Raw genomic sequence first — 20858 nt, forward strand, 5'->3', positions numbered from 1 at the left:
AATAAAGTATACACAGCTCACAGTTGATGGAAAATAAAGCTTAGATTTCAAAATAGAGATACCTCCTTTAGGCGACTTTAATTTGATAAGACATCACTAATTGATCCCTTGGGTAATGATTTAATATATACATTAAAAGTTTATTCTATTTATATGTTATTTTCATTAATTATAAAATTTTACTAAGAATAAAATGAGAAAAAAATAATTAATCGTAACTTGAACTTCTAAAATGACAAATAATTGAGACAACCATTTTTAATAACCGCGACAAATAATTTGAGACGGAAAGAGTAATATCTAGGAATAATTTACTCCTATTAAGTAGCTCCAGAACAAATTAGCTCATTTATTACAAGTGGAACATTAATTAGGGAGTACTCCATCCATCTCAAATTATTATCATATTTATTAAAAATAATTGTCTCAAATTATTTGTCGTTTTAGTAGTTCAAGGCATAATTATTTATTTTTTCCCATTTTACCCTTAGTAGAATTTGTCATTAATATAAATGACACATAAATAGAAAAAATATTTGATAGAGAGAGATTGTAACATAGACATAAATAAGAGTAAAATTAGTCAAATACTCTTCCTAATTAATATTCCTTAAAAGACGTGTAAAACAAAAAACGACAAATAATTTGAGACCGAGGAATAACAATTTAAGACCATGGGACATGATTTGATTGAAATAGAAAAAAAAAATACTTGAAATAAAAATTGAAATAGGGAATTTAGAATGTAATGTACTTTTTTTTTTTTTTTAAAGTTAGCTTTACCTTTCAACAATGGCAATAATTTTAATTTGTTGTAAAATGGATAAATGTATTTAAATGAGAAATGTTGTTTATTTAACAACACATTCTGTTGTCAATCGTTTTTCTTTTCCTTCTAAAATTATTGAGTCCAAATGTAAATTTTTGCCCGCTTGGCCATTGAAATGAATTCATAATGACGTGTTGATGGATAAAAAGATTTTTGTTGGTTGTATAGAGCATCTTTTTAGTGCTCTATTGAACATTTTTATTTATTTTTTAAGAAAATTCTAAAGCTCAGGTAATGGATTTTAACGGGATCATTAGCCTAATCATCGTATAATGCATAAAAATAATGCGTTAAAGGTACTTATGTAACTTCTTCTTTTTTATGGGTACTTTTGTTACTCTATTCATCTGTTGGGTCATTTAAGTTCCGGACTCCCATTAAAGCACTCATCTCATGTGTCGGCCACAGGTTCTCAATCTCAACGTCCTCCTACTCTTGTGGCCAAGAATGTATGTTCCCACTTACCTTTACAGACGTCGGCATTGGATGAGCTTACCTATCTATAAATACAGTCTTTGCAAAACAATTACACACATTCATAAGCAATTAGTTGTAAGATCTGCTGGAATTTCAGTTAATTGTGCCCACTATTAATTATTCCAAGTACAAACACAAATCATGGATACTTCGAAAATAGCCCACCAAGTTGGTCAAGCTCAGGGCCAAGCCCAGGTCTGCATTACACAAATACGATTTCCTTTTTTCTTTTACTTCTAGTAATAGGAGTGTGTGTGTGTATTGATTGATTGTCCCAATGGTAGTTTTATAGATATCCTTCCTAACGAGTTTGAAGTTAAATAATCACCTTTAGTATTTTTCTTCACATAAGAAATTAAAAGAAGTTTGTTTTGGTCTTTTGTGTGTTATACATTATTTCGGCTACTAAGTTGTGTGGCAGGAACTAGAACGTTTATGTTTGAGTTGTTGGTTATATAATTTCTTGTTAAGGAATATTTGACCTCTCTCACGAGTGGACCTATTTGGTGCAAATTTAAATTATTTGTGTCAGTAAATTTTTGTATACCAACGCGTAAAAAAAAGATCAAACGTTTTTTCGTACAACCGACATACATAAGGGTTGAAAATGATTTTAGCTACTACTTCCTATATCATTGATAACACTTGTGATACTGTTATGCATCAGGAAAAGGGTAGTCAATTGATGGAGAAGACTGGTAATGTTGTGCAGTCTACCAAGGAAACAATGCAACAGGTTCAGACATTCTTAATTGTTATTTGTTGATCAGACATGATCAAATTGTAATTTTAACTAGAGAGTCTAGCTCAACGAGTTAAAAGTAACAGATTCAATTGAACCTACACAAATTGACTTATATATATTAGCCATTACAATAATTATCATTCTACTAAACTAATATATGTACTGATATCTTTTCTATTTGGTGATATTGATTTAGATGGTGCCGCAAGCAAAGGAAAACTACCACGCTGGCAAAGCCCAGGGCCAAGCCGAGGTCTGCATTGCTATGCGATTTCGGGTCATTTGCACCTTTTCCCGTATTTTGTGCTGGTTTTTAATATTTGACGCTCAAGGCAAACAACTTTTTTGGGGGCATAGGTTAATATTTTCGCATTATAATATCACACAAGTTATGTCTGAAGCCTTTAATAAATTTATGTCTCGTTAAGCATAAGTTCAATTTTGAAGGGCAAAAATTAAAGACCATCCCATTTGAAAGGCAAACCATGCAATATTTTCTGCGATTTCACTTTTTCTTCAACTTCTAGTAATTGGAGTGTGTGTGGGGTCCCAACATTAGTTTTATAGATATCCATTTTAACCAGTTAGAAACTAAATAATCACCTTTAGCATTTTTCTTGACATAAGAAATTAAAAGAAGCTCTTCTGATCTTCTGAACATTATAGGTTTATTTTAGATACTAAGTTGTGTGTTAGGATGATTAAGATCCCTTCATTCTTAATTAGAACTTTTGTATTTGAGCTATTGGCTTAGATAATTTCTTGTTAAAGGAATGTTTTACCTCTGTCAGTAGACCTGGCACAAATTTAAATTAGTTGTGTCAGTAAATATTGTATACCAAATGCATAAATAAAAGATCAAATGTTCTTTCGTGCAACCGATCAGGGATAAATTTACCTTGGCCCGAGAGGTGTCATGTGACATTCCTTTGTTGATTTTTCTTACTAGATCTACATGTATAAATAAAAAATAAAACGAAAATAGAAGAAGAAATACTAAAAGGATACTGCTTGTAAACAAAGCTGCACACTGGCCTGGTGGTCGTGTGAGAGGTTGTGGGTTCAAACTCGCTCAGCCTCATTTGTTTTCTTTTACACTTTCATTTAAATCCTAAAACTAACCGAGACTTAAATAGAAACTCCCGTAGGCGGTGGGCACAATTCGTTAGAAAGCTTTTCACTCATAGCCTTAAAACTCAAATAGTGATTTATTCATTTGCTCACTTCCTTATATAGTGACATCTCTTATGAAAAAGTATGTGTATGCCACTACAATCGAGGTACATAAGTAAACGCTGGAAAATGATTTTACCTACTACTTTCTATATCATAGATAACAGGTTCAGACATTCTTAATTATTATTTGTATCTATCCACCGTGACCGAATTTTAATTTTAATTAGAGGATCTAGGTCAGTGAGTTGAAAGTAATGGATTTAGTTGAATATATATATATATATATATATATATATATATATACACACATACATTTTCATTCTTCTAAACTTTATTTACTAGTAGTAATAATGATCTTTTCTATTTTGATATTGATTAATTAGACGGGGCAACAAGTGAAGGCCACAACGTTAGGAGCAGCCGATGCCGTTACAAATGCCACTGGCATGAATAAATGAACCTCGTTATTCCACCATATTATAGTTTATGTGAAGATTTAGTTTCTTCTACTTTAGGCTCCATCCAATTATGTTGCTTAGGTTTGAACTTTTGTTGAATCTGAATTGTATTATAGAAGCTGTAACTTCAATAATAATGTTTCTTATTGTTACTAAGTTTAAAGGAAAAGGAAAAACAAAAGCTATTTTTGATCCGAATTTTTTCTGTCTTTTCCTCATTGTCACTGCACATGTATATATATGAAAGAAAAGAATGCTACTCCTAAAATTTACAATGTAAATAAATACAGGGAAAGTAGGCATGACTCCACTTTCCAATTGTGTGTGGAATAAAGTTAAAGTTGTCGAACATGTGTGTGGAATAGAGTTAAAGTTGTCCAGCATTTTCTCCTTCTCTTCTTTTTAGGAAATTCCAGGTGGGGGGCATGACTCCACTTTCCAACTGTCAGCTTCCTCCTTCTCTTCTTTCTTTTCATTTTTATTTCCATTACCCCCCTTCAAGTTGGAGGGTGAGGTGCGAACCCCCAACTTGTGTAAAAGAAAATGGTGAGAAGGTCCAGGATGGGGTTTAGTGAACAAATCTGCCACTTGAGAAGAAGAAGGAATGAAAGATAAAGAAATTAGGCCATTTAAGTATTGTTGGCGGACGAAGTGACAATCAATGTCAACATGCTTCGTCCGCTCATGAAAGACGGGATTTTTAGCTATGTGTATTGCTGCTTGGTTGTCCGATTGAAGGGAAATTGGAAGTGAGGGTTTGAGGGATAGATCGGAAAGAAGGCGAACGAGCCAAGTCAGCTCAGCAACGACCCTTCTCATCGACCTATACTCAGCTTCGGCCGATGAGAGGGAAATAGAGAGTTGTTTCTTGGATTTCCAAGAAATAGGACTTCCTCCCAAACTAATGAACAAACCACTGACAGATCGTCTAGTATCTTGGCACGTAGCCCAGTCAGAATCACAGAAGGCGAGCAATTGAAATGAAGGAGTGTTATTGAGAAAAATCCCCAGACCAGGGTCTGCGAGCAAGTATTTGAAGTACGTGTTTTGCCGCACCTATATGTCCATGATGTGGCTTCTGCATATATTGACTCAAATATTGTACGGAGAAGCTCATATCTGGTATAGTGTGCGTCAAGAAGTTCAGTTGACCAATCAATCGTCGATATAAAGATGGATCTGGAAGAAGGGTGTCCATTTCAGCTGACAATTTAATTGTGGGATCAAGAGGAGATGTACCAGGTCTCAAATCATGGCAGTTATACTCATTCAACAACTCTAAAATGAATTTCCTTTGACTGAGAATCAATCCCTGAGGTTCACGGATAACTTCAATCCCCAAGAAGTAGTGTAAGTCACCCAAATCCTTTATTTTGAACTCATTATCCAGAAAAGTCTTTAAATCGTCGAGTTCCTCTTTGTTGTTTCCTGTAAGTAATATATCGTCCACGTAAACTGCTATAATGGAAATAGAGGAATCATGACATTTATAAAATAATGAATAATCGTTTAAAGAATGATGATAATTGTGGGATCAAGAGGAGATGTAGCAGGTCTCAAATCATGGCAGTTATACTCATTCAACAGCTCTAAAATGAATTTTCTTTGACTGAGAATCAATCCCTGAGGTTCACGGATAACTTCAATCCCCAAGAAGTAGTGTAAGTCACCAAATCCTTTATTTTGAACTCATTATCCAGAAAAGTCTTTAAATCGTCGAGTTCCTCTTTGTTGTTTCCTGTAAGTAATATATCGTCCACGTAAACTGCTATAATGGAAATAGAGGAATCATGACATTTATAAAATAATGAATAATCGTTTAAAGATTGATGAAATCCTTTGTAACTCAAAGCTGATGTTAGTCTTGAATACCACTGGCGAGATGCTTGTCGAAGACCATATAGAGATTTCTTCAAACGACACACAAGTGTAGGATCAGTCACTTGCTTACCAGATGGTAATCTCATATAAACTTCTTCATCCAAATCCCCATGAATAAACACATTATTGACGTCCAATTGATAGAGTCCCCAACCCTTTTTAATGGCTATTGCAAGCAGACATCTGATGGTAGTAATTTTGACCACTGGACTAAAAGTTTCAGTGAAGTCGATGCCTTCCTCTTGTATATCACCTCAAACTACCAATCGAGCTTTTAGTCTCTCTAAGGACCCATCAGAATTCAATTTGATTTTGTAGACCCATTTTGAAGGCAATGCCTTCTTTCCAGAGGGCAATGGGATAAGTTCCCATGTGTCATTTGTAATCAGTGCCTCAAGCTCTTTTGTCATAGCATCTTTCCAACCAGGATATAAAATAGCTTGTGAAAAACTTCTTGGTTCAAAAATTTGAGAAAGAGAATTGTGGTATTGTTTGTTAAAATCAGACAAAGCATTAAAAGAGAAAGGAGCTGCAGAAACAGTAGAGGCAAAACAGGAAGAAGTGACATCAGAAAAATGAATAGAATTGCAAACATAGTCATGAAGATAGGCTGGGGTGTGTACAAACCTAGTGGATCTCCTTAAAGTAGATTCAGACTCCGCATGTGGATTAAGGTTATTTGAAACAGTTGAATTTTGAGTTGTACTTAGAGGTAAGGAATGAGTTGTGACAGGGGAATGTGTTGTAGTTGGTGTTTGAGGCTGAGTTGTGACGGGAGAGTGTGTAGTATTTGGTGATTTAGGGAGACAAGGTTCTGGAGAAATGTCTGAAGGTGTTGAATTTTGTGTGCTATTTGAGAGATCAGGATTATAGCTATTGTCAATGTCCATCAAAGGGAAAATAGAATCAGTGTCTTTTAAGGAACTGAAAGGGTATATTTCCTTATGAAATACCACATCTCTAGAAATAAAGAACTTTTGGGTATGTAGATTAAGCAGCTTATATCCCCTTTTCCCAAAAGGGTAGCCAATAAACACACAAGGTTGTGCTCTGGGTTCCAATTTTGTCCTTCCATGTGATAAAGTAGATGCAAAGCAAAGGCAACCAAAACATTTTAAGTGTGAATATGTAGGAGGGTGACCAAAAAGTTTCTCATAAGGTGTTTTGAAAGATAAGATTCTAGTAGGACACCTATTTATCAAGTATGTGGCTGTCATAAGGCAGTCCCCCCAAAACTTAGTTGGAAGGTGAGATTGGAATAACAGGGCTCTACAAACCTCTAATAAATGTCTATGTTTCCTTTCAACCACACCATTTTTTTGTGGTGTGGCAACACAATAAGTTTGATGAATTATGCCTTGAGAAGAAAAAAATGAAGATGTTTCGAAACTGGATCCTAATTCCCAAGCATTGTCAGACCTAACAATTTTCACCTTTTGTCCAAATTGCCTTTCTACCATTGCAAGGAATGATTTTAAAACAGAGAATGCATTGGACTCAGTAGACAATAGAAAAGTCCAAGTACTTCTAGTGAAATCATTTACTATAGTTAGGAAATACTTGTACCCATCATAGGTAGGTGTTTTGTATGGTCCCCATGTGTCAATGTGTATGAGATCAAAACTTTGCTTAGTGGAAATATTACTGTTAGGAAAAGGCAATTCGCTTTGCTTTGCTAATGGACAAATGGAACAAGGAGACGCAAATTTAGAACAAACATTGAAAGAAATTTCATTGATATTCTTTATATTTGACAAAGGCATGTGGCCCAATCTATGATGCCATAGTCTACTCTTAACATCCGAAACTAAACTACAATTAAAACTGGATGAAACATCCTTTAGGGAATTAACAACATAACTAGGCAACTTGACACTAGAACTTGGAAGTAAAGTAGTTTCTAGATTCCTATTGTTGAGAAGATAGAGTCCTTTTTGGGTTCTACCAAGCAACATGGGGCTCCTCATTGAAGGGCCCTGTATATAGCAATGAAAAGGAGAAAAAATCATGAAATTAGAAAGCTGCTGGCATAATCTGTGGACTGACAAAAGGTTAAAATGAAAGCTAGGAATAAAGAGAACATTATGTATGGTAAGATTAGAAAATAGCTTAATGGATCCATACTGAGAAACATAGACTTTTTGAGAATTTGGCAACTTGACAAAGACAGGATAGGAGAGAGTTCTCATATTGATAAAAATTCTTTTATGTAACTCATGTGCTCTGTAGCACCAGAGTCAATGATCCAAGTTTTGTTAGTAAATTTTGAAACATCAATTTTTGAAAAATCAATTTTGGAATTTAAAGAAAATGGACTTAATCTTATACCAGCACAGTTTGCATTTGCTATGACATCAGAACTTGTGGACTGATCCTCTGTTTTCACTTGTTTCAACATCTGCATGATTTGAGTTAACTGTTCTGGACTGAGTAGTTTTCCTTGCTCATTAGAGTAAGCACCAGCAATAAATGGCTCTCCAGAATCCTCATTGTAAGACACAGCATTGCTCTGAGCAGATTTTTGGTAATTTCTTTGTTTGGTGAACTTAAAGTTGGGTGGAAAACCATGTAGTTTATAGCATTTTTCAATAGAGTGTCCAGGTTTCTTGCAGTACTTGCAAACAGAGTTAGAATTCTTGTTGTCATAAGTACCCCTTTGGACTCTACAGTCAGTTGTGAAATTTCTTTGTCTTGTGGTATTTTGTTGTGTAACAGCAAAAGAAGATGATTCTCCAGGGAATTTAGGGGTATTTTGCATTTCTCTTTGTTTCTCCTCTTGTACCAAGAGGGCATAAGCATTAGCAATAGTGGGAAGGGGTGAAATCATGAGTATATTTCCCCTTGCCCCACATAAAGAGTCATTCAATCCCATCAAAAATTTGACTAATCTTTCATCCTGTTTAAATTTTACATTCTTTTCTTTTGCTCCGCAGGAACAAATACAAGAACAAGGAATAAAAGAGTCCAAGGTATCTAATTCATCCCACAAACGTTTGATTTTGGTGAAGTAAGCTGCAATATCAGATGAACCTTGCACAAGGTCACTAAGTTCTTTTTGAAGTTGGTATAATCTAGCTCCAGAACTTTGTCCAAATCTGGCTTCAAGTTCAGCCCAGATATCTTTAGTAGTGTGATAATATAGGACACTTTCAGATATGTCCCTTGAGAGTGAATTTAATAACCAAGAAATAACCATATTGTTGGATCTAGACCATGAAGCATGAAGATCAGATCCAACAGTAGGTTCAGCAGTAGTTCCATCAATGAAACCTGCTTTATTCTTAGCAGTGAGGGCAATCCACATAGCCCTTTTCCACCCCCCAAAGCTTTTTCCATCGAAAACAGTATTAACAAGTAAGGCACCAGGTGAATCAGATGGTGCTATGTAAAGAAGATGAGATGAATTAATGGTTTCAGTAACAGAAGTATTCCCAACTGCAGGAGTAACATGAGTCTCAAGAGTTGATTCAACCATTTTTCAAAGAAAAATTGAACGGAAGACAAGATTAAAAAAAACAAAAAAAAAAAAAAAACAAAAGAGAGTGATCTTAATCACTGCTCCGATACCATAAAGGAAAAGGAAAGACAAAAGCTATTTTTGATCCGAATTTTTTCTGTCTTTTCCTCATTGTCACTGCACATGTATATATATGAAAGAAAAGAATGCTACTCCTAAAATTTACAATGTAAATAAATACAGGAAAAGTAGGCATGACTCCACTTTTCAATTGTGTGTGGAATAAAGTTAAAGTTGTCGAGCATGTGTGTGGAACAGAGTTAAAGTTGTCCAGCATTTTCTCCTTCTCTTCTTTCTAGGAAATTCCATGTGGGGGGCATGACTCCACTTTCCAACTGTCAGCTTCCTCCTTCTCTTCTTTCTTTTCATTTTTATTTCCATTAAAGTTTCCCTTCTTGTATTTGAGCACTTGCAGTATATATATGATCCAACATCACTTGGAGACGGTTTCTTAGCACAAGTCGAGGGACTAAAGAAAAGTTTGATTCACATAAATGAACAATTTACCAGAAGATGTAAATGAAACTTAATTACGGCACATCGTCAAATGAAATGTAGATATGAAGTGTCAAATGAGTTTTGCATTCCATTTTATTAAATATGACAATTAACTGATATTGTACACCAACATTGAAGATTTGGCGTAATATCCATGAAGTAGTAGCAACAACACAGAGAAAAGGACCAAAATCATACATTATGTTTGAGTTTGGATCAAAATCATACATATTTTTTCACATGGAGCACTAATAGTACGTTAAATTTCTAAAAAAATATTTGGGAGTTTGACTAAAAGTGCACCACTTATACAAACATAATGTACTATTAGTGTTTCATGTGAAAGAATATGTATGATTTTGATCCAAACCCAAACATAATGTATGATTTTGGTCATTTTCTCCAACAACACATGTCCTGATAATCTTTGTTTAGATGAGAGCACAATTACTTTTCCATTCAGATAGCACATAATTTTAGATTTCAACCAATAACTGCATTTGTGATTTACCAAACGTATTTGTGTCGTCCTTTGACATAGGCTTCAGTTTCCTAATGACGCAATCACAAGAAACTTTTTACCATACAAAATTATAATATTATTATACAACTTATCTTGGTAGTATCAAGTTCCTAAGCTCTAGAATCTCCAGCTTCAGCTGTAAGCCAGTCACTAATTATATCAACAACAATTATTTTTGGCGAAACAAAATTCATATATTTTTCTCATGGTTCTGCGATTTGTTTATATAAGTCTACGTTTTCGTTTACCTTCCTGTTTTATACCTCCAAATAACACTCTCTAACACTATTGGACTAAGCTACAAATAAAGTTGGTTCTCCCAAACACGCTTAAGGTCCACTGCTAAATTTTGCTATGCTTGTAAAGACGAACAAGTTACAAACTAAGTGCTTACCGTAAGTTGCTTGGATGCTTCTATATCAATAATAATGTCATCAAAATCATCACAACTCGGTAATCGGATCTGTCAAAAAAGCATTAAAGAACAATAATTATGCTTAAAGTTACAAAATACAAAGTGCTAAGTCCATAAATTTATAAGGTAAAAGTTTTTGGACAAACTATCACTTACCTTTAGGGGTAGTGCTAACTTTGTCATTCAATATAATGTTGAGCACTATTAGTCCCTTTAAGTTTGTAAAGCTTGAACACATTTAATCTAAGTAATGAAAAATACCCACATCCTTTAAAACTAACAGTGATATAACACATACAGTAAAACTTAGAAAAAGAAAATTCAGATTCTTATAAATGCATTCGCCCCTAAATTTATTTTGGCTCTTTCCGGTTCACTTTTTCCATCAATATTACAGCAGTGTGTGACCTTCTTCTTATTCTCTCTCTTTTTTTTTTTTTTTTTTTTTTTTTTTTTGTCTTTGTAATCCTTAAAAAATGCTAATGCTCTTTTTATCACTAATCTTTCGCATGTTTAAGGCACACTGACGGACTTAGAAGGGAAGAAATACTAAAGGATCACCATTGGTTAAACTGGGAAAATCCAGTGCATTCAATGAGTTGAAAAAATAGTAGATTTTAATTATATCTGTCATTGTTTCATTCACGAAGCTGACTATTGAATTCTATTTTTATTCAAGCATCTGAACATCTAGAAACTGTGACTAACAAAAGTACCAACAAATTCATAACATTGTGCTTGTATGCATTTTTCCCGTCACCTCAAAGCATTGTTCTAGTAAAATTATTATATGTTCCTTTTGGTTGATTCATTAAAGTAAATATTTTGTGTGACAGAGTGAAAAGTGAACGGGAGAAGAAATGTTCTTAAAGGAAGAGAGGAATCGACTGATTTGGGGAAACAATCACAAGACAAACCTAAAATAAAAAATAAAAAGCATATAACAAAAAGTATAAAGAAACCAAAATTGAAAAGAACAAATTGAACGAAATGGAAAGAGGAAGAAAAAGAACCCAATGAAGAGAGAAAAAGAGCAGCTCCGATGAATGGAAGAAAAGGGCAAAACAAAAGAGAGTGGGAAATTTAAATGAAAACAAAAATGTGCTTATAATTAACATGTGGGTCTGTACCATTAATTCGTGGAGCCTAGTGTAGATTCAAATAGGGTTTAGAATTTATTCTCACTTTTTATTATTTACACAAATACCTTCCGTCGACACCTTCTATGACTCATACTCATTATATAGTTCAATTTTTTTTTTAAAAAAATATATATCTAACAAAAAAGTGTAGTAGATAGTAAAATTTGACTTAATTTTTCAAAACAATTGCTTAATTGGAGTGAAATACTGCTAAAAAGGTCAGCCATAGAAATCAGAGAAGAAAAGAAGTAGAAACAAGGAATGGGAAGAAGAGAGAATGGGAGCTTTGCTTTATTCATACACAAAATAGAAAATATCTCAAATGTACAAAGCTAACTCAGAATAAGAGATTACATGTATATATACTGCACTAACCAACTTGTAGCTAATAATCATCTAACTAACTAACCACCAATTGACTAATAACTAATTCCTAGCAAACTCAACTAACAAATGATTAAGTTATGTCCACCTTGGATCCATTGGACCCCACTTCTTCACTCCCCCTCAAGCGGAAGAATGAAAAGAGTTTTTTCATTCCAAGTTTGCCAACCAAATTTCATGTTGAGGCCTGCATAATTCCTTAGTCAGCAGATCTGCGAGTTGTTCCTTAGTGCCAATATGATGAGTGGTAATGTGTCCTGCTTGTATCTTTTCTCTTATAAAATGACAGTTGATGTCTATATGCTTTTTTCTTTCATGAAAGATGGGATGAGCTGCTAGTTGAATGGCAGCTTTTCTGTCACAGAAAACCTGAACTGGTGTAGGAATACTAGATTCAAATTCATTGAATAAGCCAATTAACCATGTAATTTCAGTAACAGTAGAAGCCATGCTTCTGAATTCATCTTCAGCAGAGCTTCTAGAGATTGTTTCTTGTTTTTTTAATTACTGAGATATTAGTGTATCACCAAACTTCACTACATAACTTGTTAGTGATTTTCTGGATTCTACACAAGCTCTATCACAATAAGAAGTTAGCTTATTGCTTCTTGAAGATGGCATAAACAAGTCTAGTCCTGGTATCCTCTCGATGTATCTCACCACTATGAGAGCAGCTTCAAGATGAGACTATTTTTGGTCATGCATACACTGACTTAATACTTGAACAACAAAAGTCCGATCAAGCCTAGTCATAGTTAGATAAAGCATCTTCCAACTATCCTTTGATAACTCCCTTATCTTCAAGTTGTTTGCCACTCGCAGGTGCATCCTTGTTGATAACATTGTCATACTCCATAGAGGTCAATTTGTGATTGAACTCTAGAGGTGTAAGTGCTGGTTTGCTTCCTGCCAGCCCTAGCTTAGACACTAGCTCTAAAGCATATTTCCCTTGACACATGTGTATAAACTTCTCTGACCTAGAGAATTCAATACCAAGAAAGTATTTCAACTCTCTTAGGTCCTAAATCTTAAACTTGTTCTACGGATCTAGTCTCACTTTTTGAATGAGTGATACACTACTTCCAATTACCAACAGGTCATCAACATAGACTAATACCAGGACAATATCAATGCCAATTGTCCGAGTGAATAAGGAATAGTCATAGTGAGACTGCTTAAAACCAAGATCCAACAATGCTTGAGTGAGTTTAAGATTCCACTGTCCAGGGGCTTGCTTGAGCCCATATAAATACTTGTGAAGTTTACGTACTAGTCTATACTCCCATTGGCTTGAAAAGCCATCAGGAACATGCATGTAAACTTCCTCCAATAGATCACCTTGAAGAAAGGCATTGTGGACATTCATTTGAAATATGAACCACTAAGAAGCTGCAGCCAAGGCCACCACTGATCTTACTGTGACCATCTTTGCAACAAGACTGAAAGTTTCCTTGTAATCCAAGCCTTCTTGTTGAGAGTATCCTTTTGCAACCAACCTGGCTTTGTATCTTTCGACTTCACCAGAAAACCTAGATTTGACTCTGTAAACCCATTTGCACCCAATAGCAGTTTTGTCAGCATGAAATTTAACCAGAAACCAAGTGTGATTTTCTTTAAGAGCAGACATTTCAGCCTTCATGGCATCAACCCAATGTGGACCCTTGCATGACTCTGCATAGGATCTGGGTTCCTAAATGGTTAAGTAGGTACCTAAAGAGATCCCATAGGCAGGAGAGAGGTATAACACACAAAATGGGACATGGGTATAAATATCAAAATTTTATGGGACTCTACAAGACGAGTCCAATCTATCTTCAAACTCTAAGGCCTGTTAGAGTTTCTTAGAGACTACCTTACCCTAAACCCTAGCTCACGCCTATATAAAGGGAACATATTCCCTTGAAAAGACATCTCAACAGTTCCAGACTCATGGAACATTCACAAAGGGATCATCTCAAATATCCTATAAACACTTGGATATTCACAAAGAGATTAAAACTCATCTTGAAAATCCCATATACTTCCTGGGATAATATTGACAATGAGATCAATTTGTGGCTGGACTCTTCTTGATAATCAAATACTTTAAGAAGATCTATAAAATACTTTCATGGAGATTAAATAAATCCCTAGAAATTCCACACATATCCAAATTCAAATCATCCTACATTCGAGAAATAAGCTACCACGACCCTCGAATTACGAAAAAATTCAGGAGAGAAGAATCAAGGAAATAAACATATTTATACCTATAATATTCATCAATAAAATCTTTGTTTCTTCAGATGTTGCAGTTTATTTTCCCCATATTAAAAATTTTGTTGCAAACAAATTGGCACGCCAGTGGGACCAAATCTGCCCTTCATATCTTCTCTCACAAATCAGATATGTCACATCTAGAGCCACAAAAATTGTAACGACCGGTTAGGTCATTTTGGATATTATGACTATTTTATCCCTGTTGACCCTTCCCTTAGCTTCATTAGGTATATTCGACTTGTGGGGATGGGTGGCGCGATTACCGAGGCATCCAGATGTGATTTGGGTGAGAAAATGGGATTTTTGGAAAATCTTAAGTGTTTGGTTGACCAAAGTCAACATCGGGGGTAAATGGTTTTTTTTTGGAAATTTCGTTGATTCCATTAGGTTTGAAATGTTGGTAGATTTTGACATTATACTTGGTATGAGTTGATTGTCCCCTTATCATGCGATCTTGGACTACCATGCCAAGATGGTTACCTTCGCCATGCCGGGAGTCCCTAGATTGGAGTGGAAGTGTGATAATAATCATGTGCTGGAAAAGTGATATTGTTCCTTAAGACTCGTCGGATAGTTTAGAAGGGGTGTTTAGAATATTTGGCCTATGTTAGGGATACGAGCACCGATACTCCTCCACTAAAGTTTGTGTCAGCAGTGAAAGAGTTTCTCGAGCTATTTTCGATAGATTTATCGGGTGTTTCACGGATCGTGACATTCAATTTTGTATTGACTTGGAGCCAGGTACCAAGCCCATTTCTATTCTGCCATATCGGATGGCACCTATAGAGTTGAAGGAGTTGAAAGCACAGTTGCAAGATATGTTGAGTAAGGGGTTCATTACATCTAGTGTTTCCCCTTGGGGTGCTACAGTGTTTTTGTGAAGAAGAAGGATGGGTCTATGTGCATGTGTATCGACTATCGACTTTGAATAAGGTTACCATCAAGAATAAGTATCCCATTCCTCGAATTGATGATTTGTTTAATCAGCTTTAAGGTGTATCGATCTTCTCCAAGATCGATTTTAGGACCCATTATGGTCACTATGAGTTCCTAGTTATGTCTTTTGGGCTGACCAATGCCCAGCAGCCTTTATGCATTTGATGAACGATGTTTTTAGAACGTAGTTGGACTCCTTCGTGATTTTTTTCATCGATGATATCTTGATATACTCTCGTAGTAGAGCGAAGCATGAGTGACATTTGAGGATTGTGCTTAGGATTCTGAAAAAGAACCAATTATATGCTAAGTTCTCAAAGTGCGAGTTTTTGCTCTAATATATGGCTTTTCTAGGTCATGTGGTGACTAAGGATGGGATTATGGTGGATCCTAAGAAGATCGAGCCAGTCCGTGATTGGGTCAGGCCTACTTTAGGTACTGAAATTCAAAGTTTCATTGGCCTCGCTAGTTACTATCGGCATTTTGTAGAGGGATTTTAATCTATTGCATCCCCTTTGACCAGATTGACTCAGAAGAATGTACCCTTTTAATGATCGGATGAGTGCGAGATGAGCTTTCAAAAGCTCAAGACTTTGTTGACTACAGCTCCGATTTTGACTCTTTACGTGGAAGGAGAGGGCTTTACTGTGTATTGTGATGCTCTGTGGATTGGACTTAGTTGTTTTGATGTAAAAAAGGAAAGTGATATGCTTCAATTCAGTTGAAGGTGCAAGAGAAGAGCTACCCCACTCATGATTTGGAGTTAGCGGTGGTAGTATTTGCATTAAAGATTTGGAGGCACTACTTGTATGGTGTGTATTGTGAGGTGTTTATGGATCATAAGAGTCTTCAACACATTTTCAATCATAGGGATCTTAATTTGAGGCAGCGAAGGTAGTTAGAAATGGTCAAGGACTATGATATGTCAATTCTTTATCATCCGGGCAAGGGCAATGTAGTGGCAGATGCCTTGACTCGCAAAACGGTGATTATGGATAGCCTAGCATGTTTACAGGTTTGGAAGCGACCTTTGGCAATGGATGTTCAAGAGTTGGCTAATAGCATGGTTAGGCTTGATATTTTGAAACCTAGCAAGGTTCTGGCTTGTGTGGAAGCACGGTCTTCCTTATTGGAGCAAATTAGAGCACAACAGTTCGATGATGCAAAGTTGTGCAAAATTCAAGATAAGGTGTTTAAAGGAAAGGCAAGAGAGGAAATTCTTGATGATGAGGGAGTTTTAAGGATCAAGGGTCGCATATGTGTCCTCCAAGTAGGTGATTTGACTAGATTGATCATGGAGGAGGCTCACAGTTCAAGGTATTCTATTCATCTGGGAGCTACAAAGATGTATAGGTATTTGAAGCAACATTATTGGTGGTATAGTATGAAAAGGGATATCGCAGGGTTTGTGGCTAAGTGTTTGAATTGTCAACAAGTGAAGTATGAGCACCAAAAATCGGGTGGAATGATTCAGAGGATGCCTATACTTGAGTGCAAATAGGAAAGGATTGCTATGGACTTTGTGGGAGGATTACCATGAACTTTGGGAAATTTGATGCTATTTGCGTCATTGTGGACCGTTTGACTAAGTCGGCTTATTTCGTACATGTTCAGACTACCTAAAATTTAGAGAAGTTGGCTAGGATCTACATCCAAGAGATAGTTTGTTTGCATAGAGATAGTTCGTTTGCATAGTGTACCTATTTCTATCATTTTGGATCGAGGCACTCAGTTTACATTCCATTTCTGGCGGTCGATGCAGAAGGAGTTAGGTACACGAGGTTAGGTACACGAGGGAAGCATAGTACAATATTTCACTCTTAGACTGATGGTCAGACCAAGTATGTTATTCAGGTCCTTAAGGATATGTTGCGGGCTCGTGTGATTGATTTTTGTGATCATTAGGACCTGTTTTTGCCATTAGCTGAGTTTGCTTATAACAATAATTATCACTCAAGCATTGAGATGACACTATTCAAGGCATTGTATTGTATTGTATTGTAAGAGGTGTAGTTCTCTGGTTTGTTGGTTTGATGTATTTGAGGTAAGGCCTTAGCGTACAGACTTGTTGCGGGATTCTTTGGAAAAGGTCAAGTTGATTCAGGAAAGACTTCTCACAGCTCAGAGCAGGCAAAAGATTTATGCGGATTGGAAGGTTCATGACTTAGAGTTCATGGTTGGTGAGCGGGTATTGCTGAAAGTTTCACCCATGAAGAGTGTGATGAGCTTTGGGAAGAAGGGAAAGTTGAGCCCTAGATATATTGGTCCATTCGAGATCGTTCAACGTATTGGTGAGGTAGCCTATGAGTTGGCTTTACCTCTTGGGTTGTCAGGCGTTCACCCCGTGTTTCATATTTCTAGGCTCAATAAGAATCATTTTGATGGTTTCCATGTGGTTCAGTGGGATTCAGTGTTACTTGATCAGAAATTGACTTTTGAGGAAGAGCCAGTTGCTATTTTGGATAGACAGATTTGGAAGTTGAGGTCCAAAAAGATTGCTTCAGTAAAATTTCAGTGGTGGCATTGTCTGGTTGAGGAGGCTACCTAGGAGACCATATCAGATATTCGGATTAGATAACCCCAACTTTTCAGTGACTCAGGTATTTCTTTTCTTTTTCATGTTCGAGGACGAACATGTGAAGTAGTGGATGATGCAACGCCCCGTTAGGTCGTTTTGGCTATCTCAGTTATTTTACCCCTATTGACCCTTCCCCTAGCTTCATTAGAGTATATTTGACTTGAGAGGATAGGTGACGCGATTCTCGAGGCATTCAAATGTGATTTAAGTGATAAAATGGGATTTTGGGAAACACTTAAGAGTTTGGTTGACCAAAGTCAACATCCGGGGGTAAATGGATATTTTTGGAAGTTTTCTATTCCATTAGGTCCGGAATGTCGATTATGACTTGGTTGAGTAGTTTTTCTGCTCTCGAGAGACTTAGGGACATTTTGGTTTGGTTGGAATTATAGTTTTAAGGTTTTTGGTGTTGATCGGGTCAAGATGACCTCGTTTGGAAATTCCAAGGGCGCAAATGAGTTCGTAGCATGTTTTAAGAGTGGTATGCATATTTGGTTCATGTCCGGGAGGTCTCAGATGAGTTTCGGGTGTTGAATCGAAGTTTGAGAATTTCATGATTTTGCTGGTTCTGGTGTTTCGCACCAACGAGTCTAGGCTCGCACATGTGAGTCGTTGGACTTGGGCCGCATCTACTAGAAGGGGTTCACGGGTATGGAGCTGCATTTGGGCGTAATAGGCTGCATCTGCGGCCTAGGGGCAAGTGCGAAGTTTGGGCCGTCGATGCGGGCCTGCAGGAGCAAGGGAAGTTGGATAGATGCGCCTTTTGCTGAACAGATTTAGATATTTATTTCCCATTTCGTGATTAGACCTCTCATTCACATATTAGGCATTTGGGAGCTCGGTTTAAGGGGATTCTGGAAGATTTTGCAAGATTCATTCATTGGGTAAGTTCCTAATTTTCATTTTCGATTATACCATAGATTATTAAGGGTTTTCATGCTAGAAATCGTGATTAGGATTGGGGAATTGGGGTTTTGTGAACCCTAGGCTTGTACTAAGATTTTCTTCAATTGAGCATGAAATTGATATTGGATTTTATTTTTATTTTTGAGATATAGACTCTATAAATCATGGGTAAGCTATTTATGGAACGAATTTTCCTTTTTGCCCTTTGTGGCTCAGAATCCTATTTTGGGTGACTTTTTGGGTTCAGATTTAACATATACTAATATGGGTATCATTGGATTCGTAATACCTCCTAGAATAATAATTTGACCTTATTGAACCCTATTTTCCTATGAAATTACGGTTTTGATCGAGGTTGTGGGTTGATTTTCTTGAACGAATCTTTTATAGGGTAATATGAGTATCGATTGACTCGTATTCTTACATATAATCCGTGTTTGAACATATTGGGATCGTTCGGATGCTCTACGAAAGGGCAATGCATCACTGTGATCTCGAACTCCTATTCCAGGCATGTTGAGACTATGAACCTTACTTAAGCATCATGGTTGGTTAAAATTGGACTAATAAGAGGAGGCAATGGGTTAATGAAAGGGGGTTCTGATACTTGTGAGGTGACGAGCATTGTATCGGTTATAGTGTCATGATAAGGGTATTTGCGTAACTTCCATTGTATAGTCTGGTCTGAATGCCACACTTTGGGTGCCAGCTAATAGCATGGATTGATTTGTGTCTGTGATTGGGATATGAGGTCCCTTATTTACTACTTCTATGCTTATTACCTATCTCATTGTGATTATGTGTTCTCATTACTCTTAAATACTCATTTAAAAGTAGAAAAGAGCTAAAGATTGAGTCTTTATTGCTTAGCTTGAGGGCTTCTTGTGCTGCATGTCATATTCATGCTTATTACAGCATCTCATGTGCATTTTGTGGATACTTGTGAAAGGTCTGATGGGTAATATTCCGGACGGAGTTATTATGGTATTTTGCTCTAGATTCGTTGTATTACAAGTAATGTGGGCCTAAGGGCCGAGTATCTTGATTGGAAGCCTAAAATGGCTGAGACCCGATGTGATCTGGGAGATTTAAGAATGTCGTGTTGGTATATGGACCTCGCGAGTCTGCCATGGGTCACGATTCGTTAATATTCGAACGTATGTGTGTCGGGAAATGGAAAAGGCCTTGCATTGCATTGCATTTTATATCGTTGCATGTCATACTATCTCATTGATTCCTTGGTTGTGATTTGTTGCCTAAATTACCTTAAATGACTACTTGGGAACTTGATGCACTTGTGGATTAGAAGTTTCACTTAGGCTTATAACCCGAGATTATTGTGATTTATTGTGATTATTATTAGGGTGGACTAATAGCGGTTAAGTGTAGAAGTTGTAATCGTAGACCAACCCTCATCTCCGTTTTCGTTAGGGTCGGTCGATGATGTTGCTGAGTACCCATTGTTCTTTGTACTCACTCTACACATGCTGCACTCTTTTTGATGTGCAGATTCTGTACCTGGTACGAGCTCTGCTTGAGACTTCGCCGATCGTTGAGAAGGCCATTTCGAGACTTCGGGGTGAGCCACTAGCTGATCTGTAGCACCAGACTCTCATTTATCATTTATTTCCTGTCTTTCATTTCTGGACAGTTTTGTATTTTTGAGTTGTATTCCCAGACTTGTATTCCTTTTTTGTTCATTCTTGTACTAGTGACACCAGATTCGGGGATAGTTGTTCCTTAATTCCGCACTTTTATGATGATAAGGCCTTAAAGACTTAAAAGTTGACTTGTATGTTTATTCTGCAATATTTCTTACTTTATTTGTTTTAGATTTGAGTTGGGTATGGCTTACTGACTCGGGGGAGTTAGTGCCTTCATGGCTCTGTAAATTGGGTTGTGACAAAACTGCTCAAGTGGAAGCTCCATTTTTATAGGTACTTCCAATCTTTTCTTTGAGTTTCTGCAAGTATACACTTTGACTAAACTTGAAATAGGGGGCATTTGTAGATATCAAAATTTTACGGGACTCTACAAGATGAGTCCAATCCATCTTCAAACTCTAAGGTCTGTTAGAGTTTCTTGGAGACTACCTACCCTAAACCCTAGCTTATGCCTATATAAAGGGAACATA

General features: G+C 36.4%; 1 protein-coding gene across 5 annotated transcripts; it reads left to right on the forward strand.

Annotated features, from left to right (window-relative positions):
- The first annotated feature begins 1242 nt into the window (after positions 1-1242).
- Positions 1243-20415, forward strand: LOC132617700 (late embryogenesis abundant protein 76-like). Of its 5 annotated transcripts, XM_060332767.1 has the most exons (5): positions 1243-1501; positions 1974-2042; positions 2248-2304; positions 8500-8535; positions 20234-20415. In XM_060332767.1, the coding sequence occupies exons 1-5, from the start codon at positions 1448-1450 to the stop codon at positions 20324-20326; spliced, it is 309 nt and encodes a 102-aa protein (XP_060188750.1). In that variant the 5' UTR covers positions 1243-1447; the 3' UTR covers positions 20327-20415. The 5 variants fall into 5 exon arrangements, with proteins under 5 accessions (XP_060188750.1, XP_060188749.1, XP_060188751.1 ...); XM_060332766.1 differs by lacking the exon at positions 20234-20415 and having other exon boundaries at positions 1247-1501; positions 2248-2408; positions 8500-10981; XM_060332768.1 differs by lacking the exons at positions 8500-8535; positions 20234-20415 and adding an exon at positions 3611-3883 and having other exon boundaries at positions 1248-1501; positions 2248-2408.
- The last annotated feature ends 443 nt before the right edge of the window (positions 20416-20858 follow it).

This window comes from Lycium barbarum, chromosome 11 (assembly GCF_019175385.1).
Source record: "Lycium barbarum isolate Lr01 chromosome 11, ASM1917538v2, whole genome shotgun sequence".
Classification (NCBI taxonomy): Eukaryota; Viridiplantae; Streptophyta; class Magnoliopsida; order Solanales; family Solanaceae; genus Lycium; species Lycium barbarum.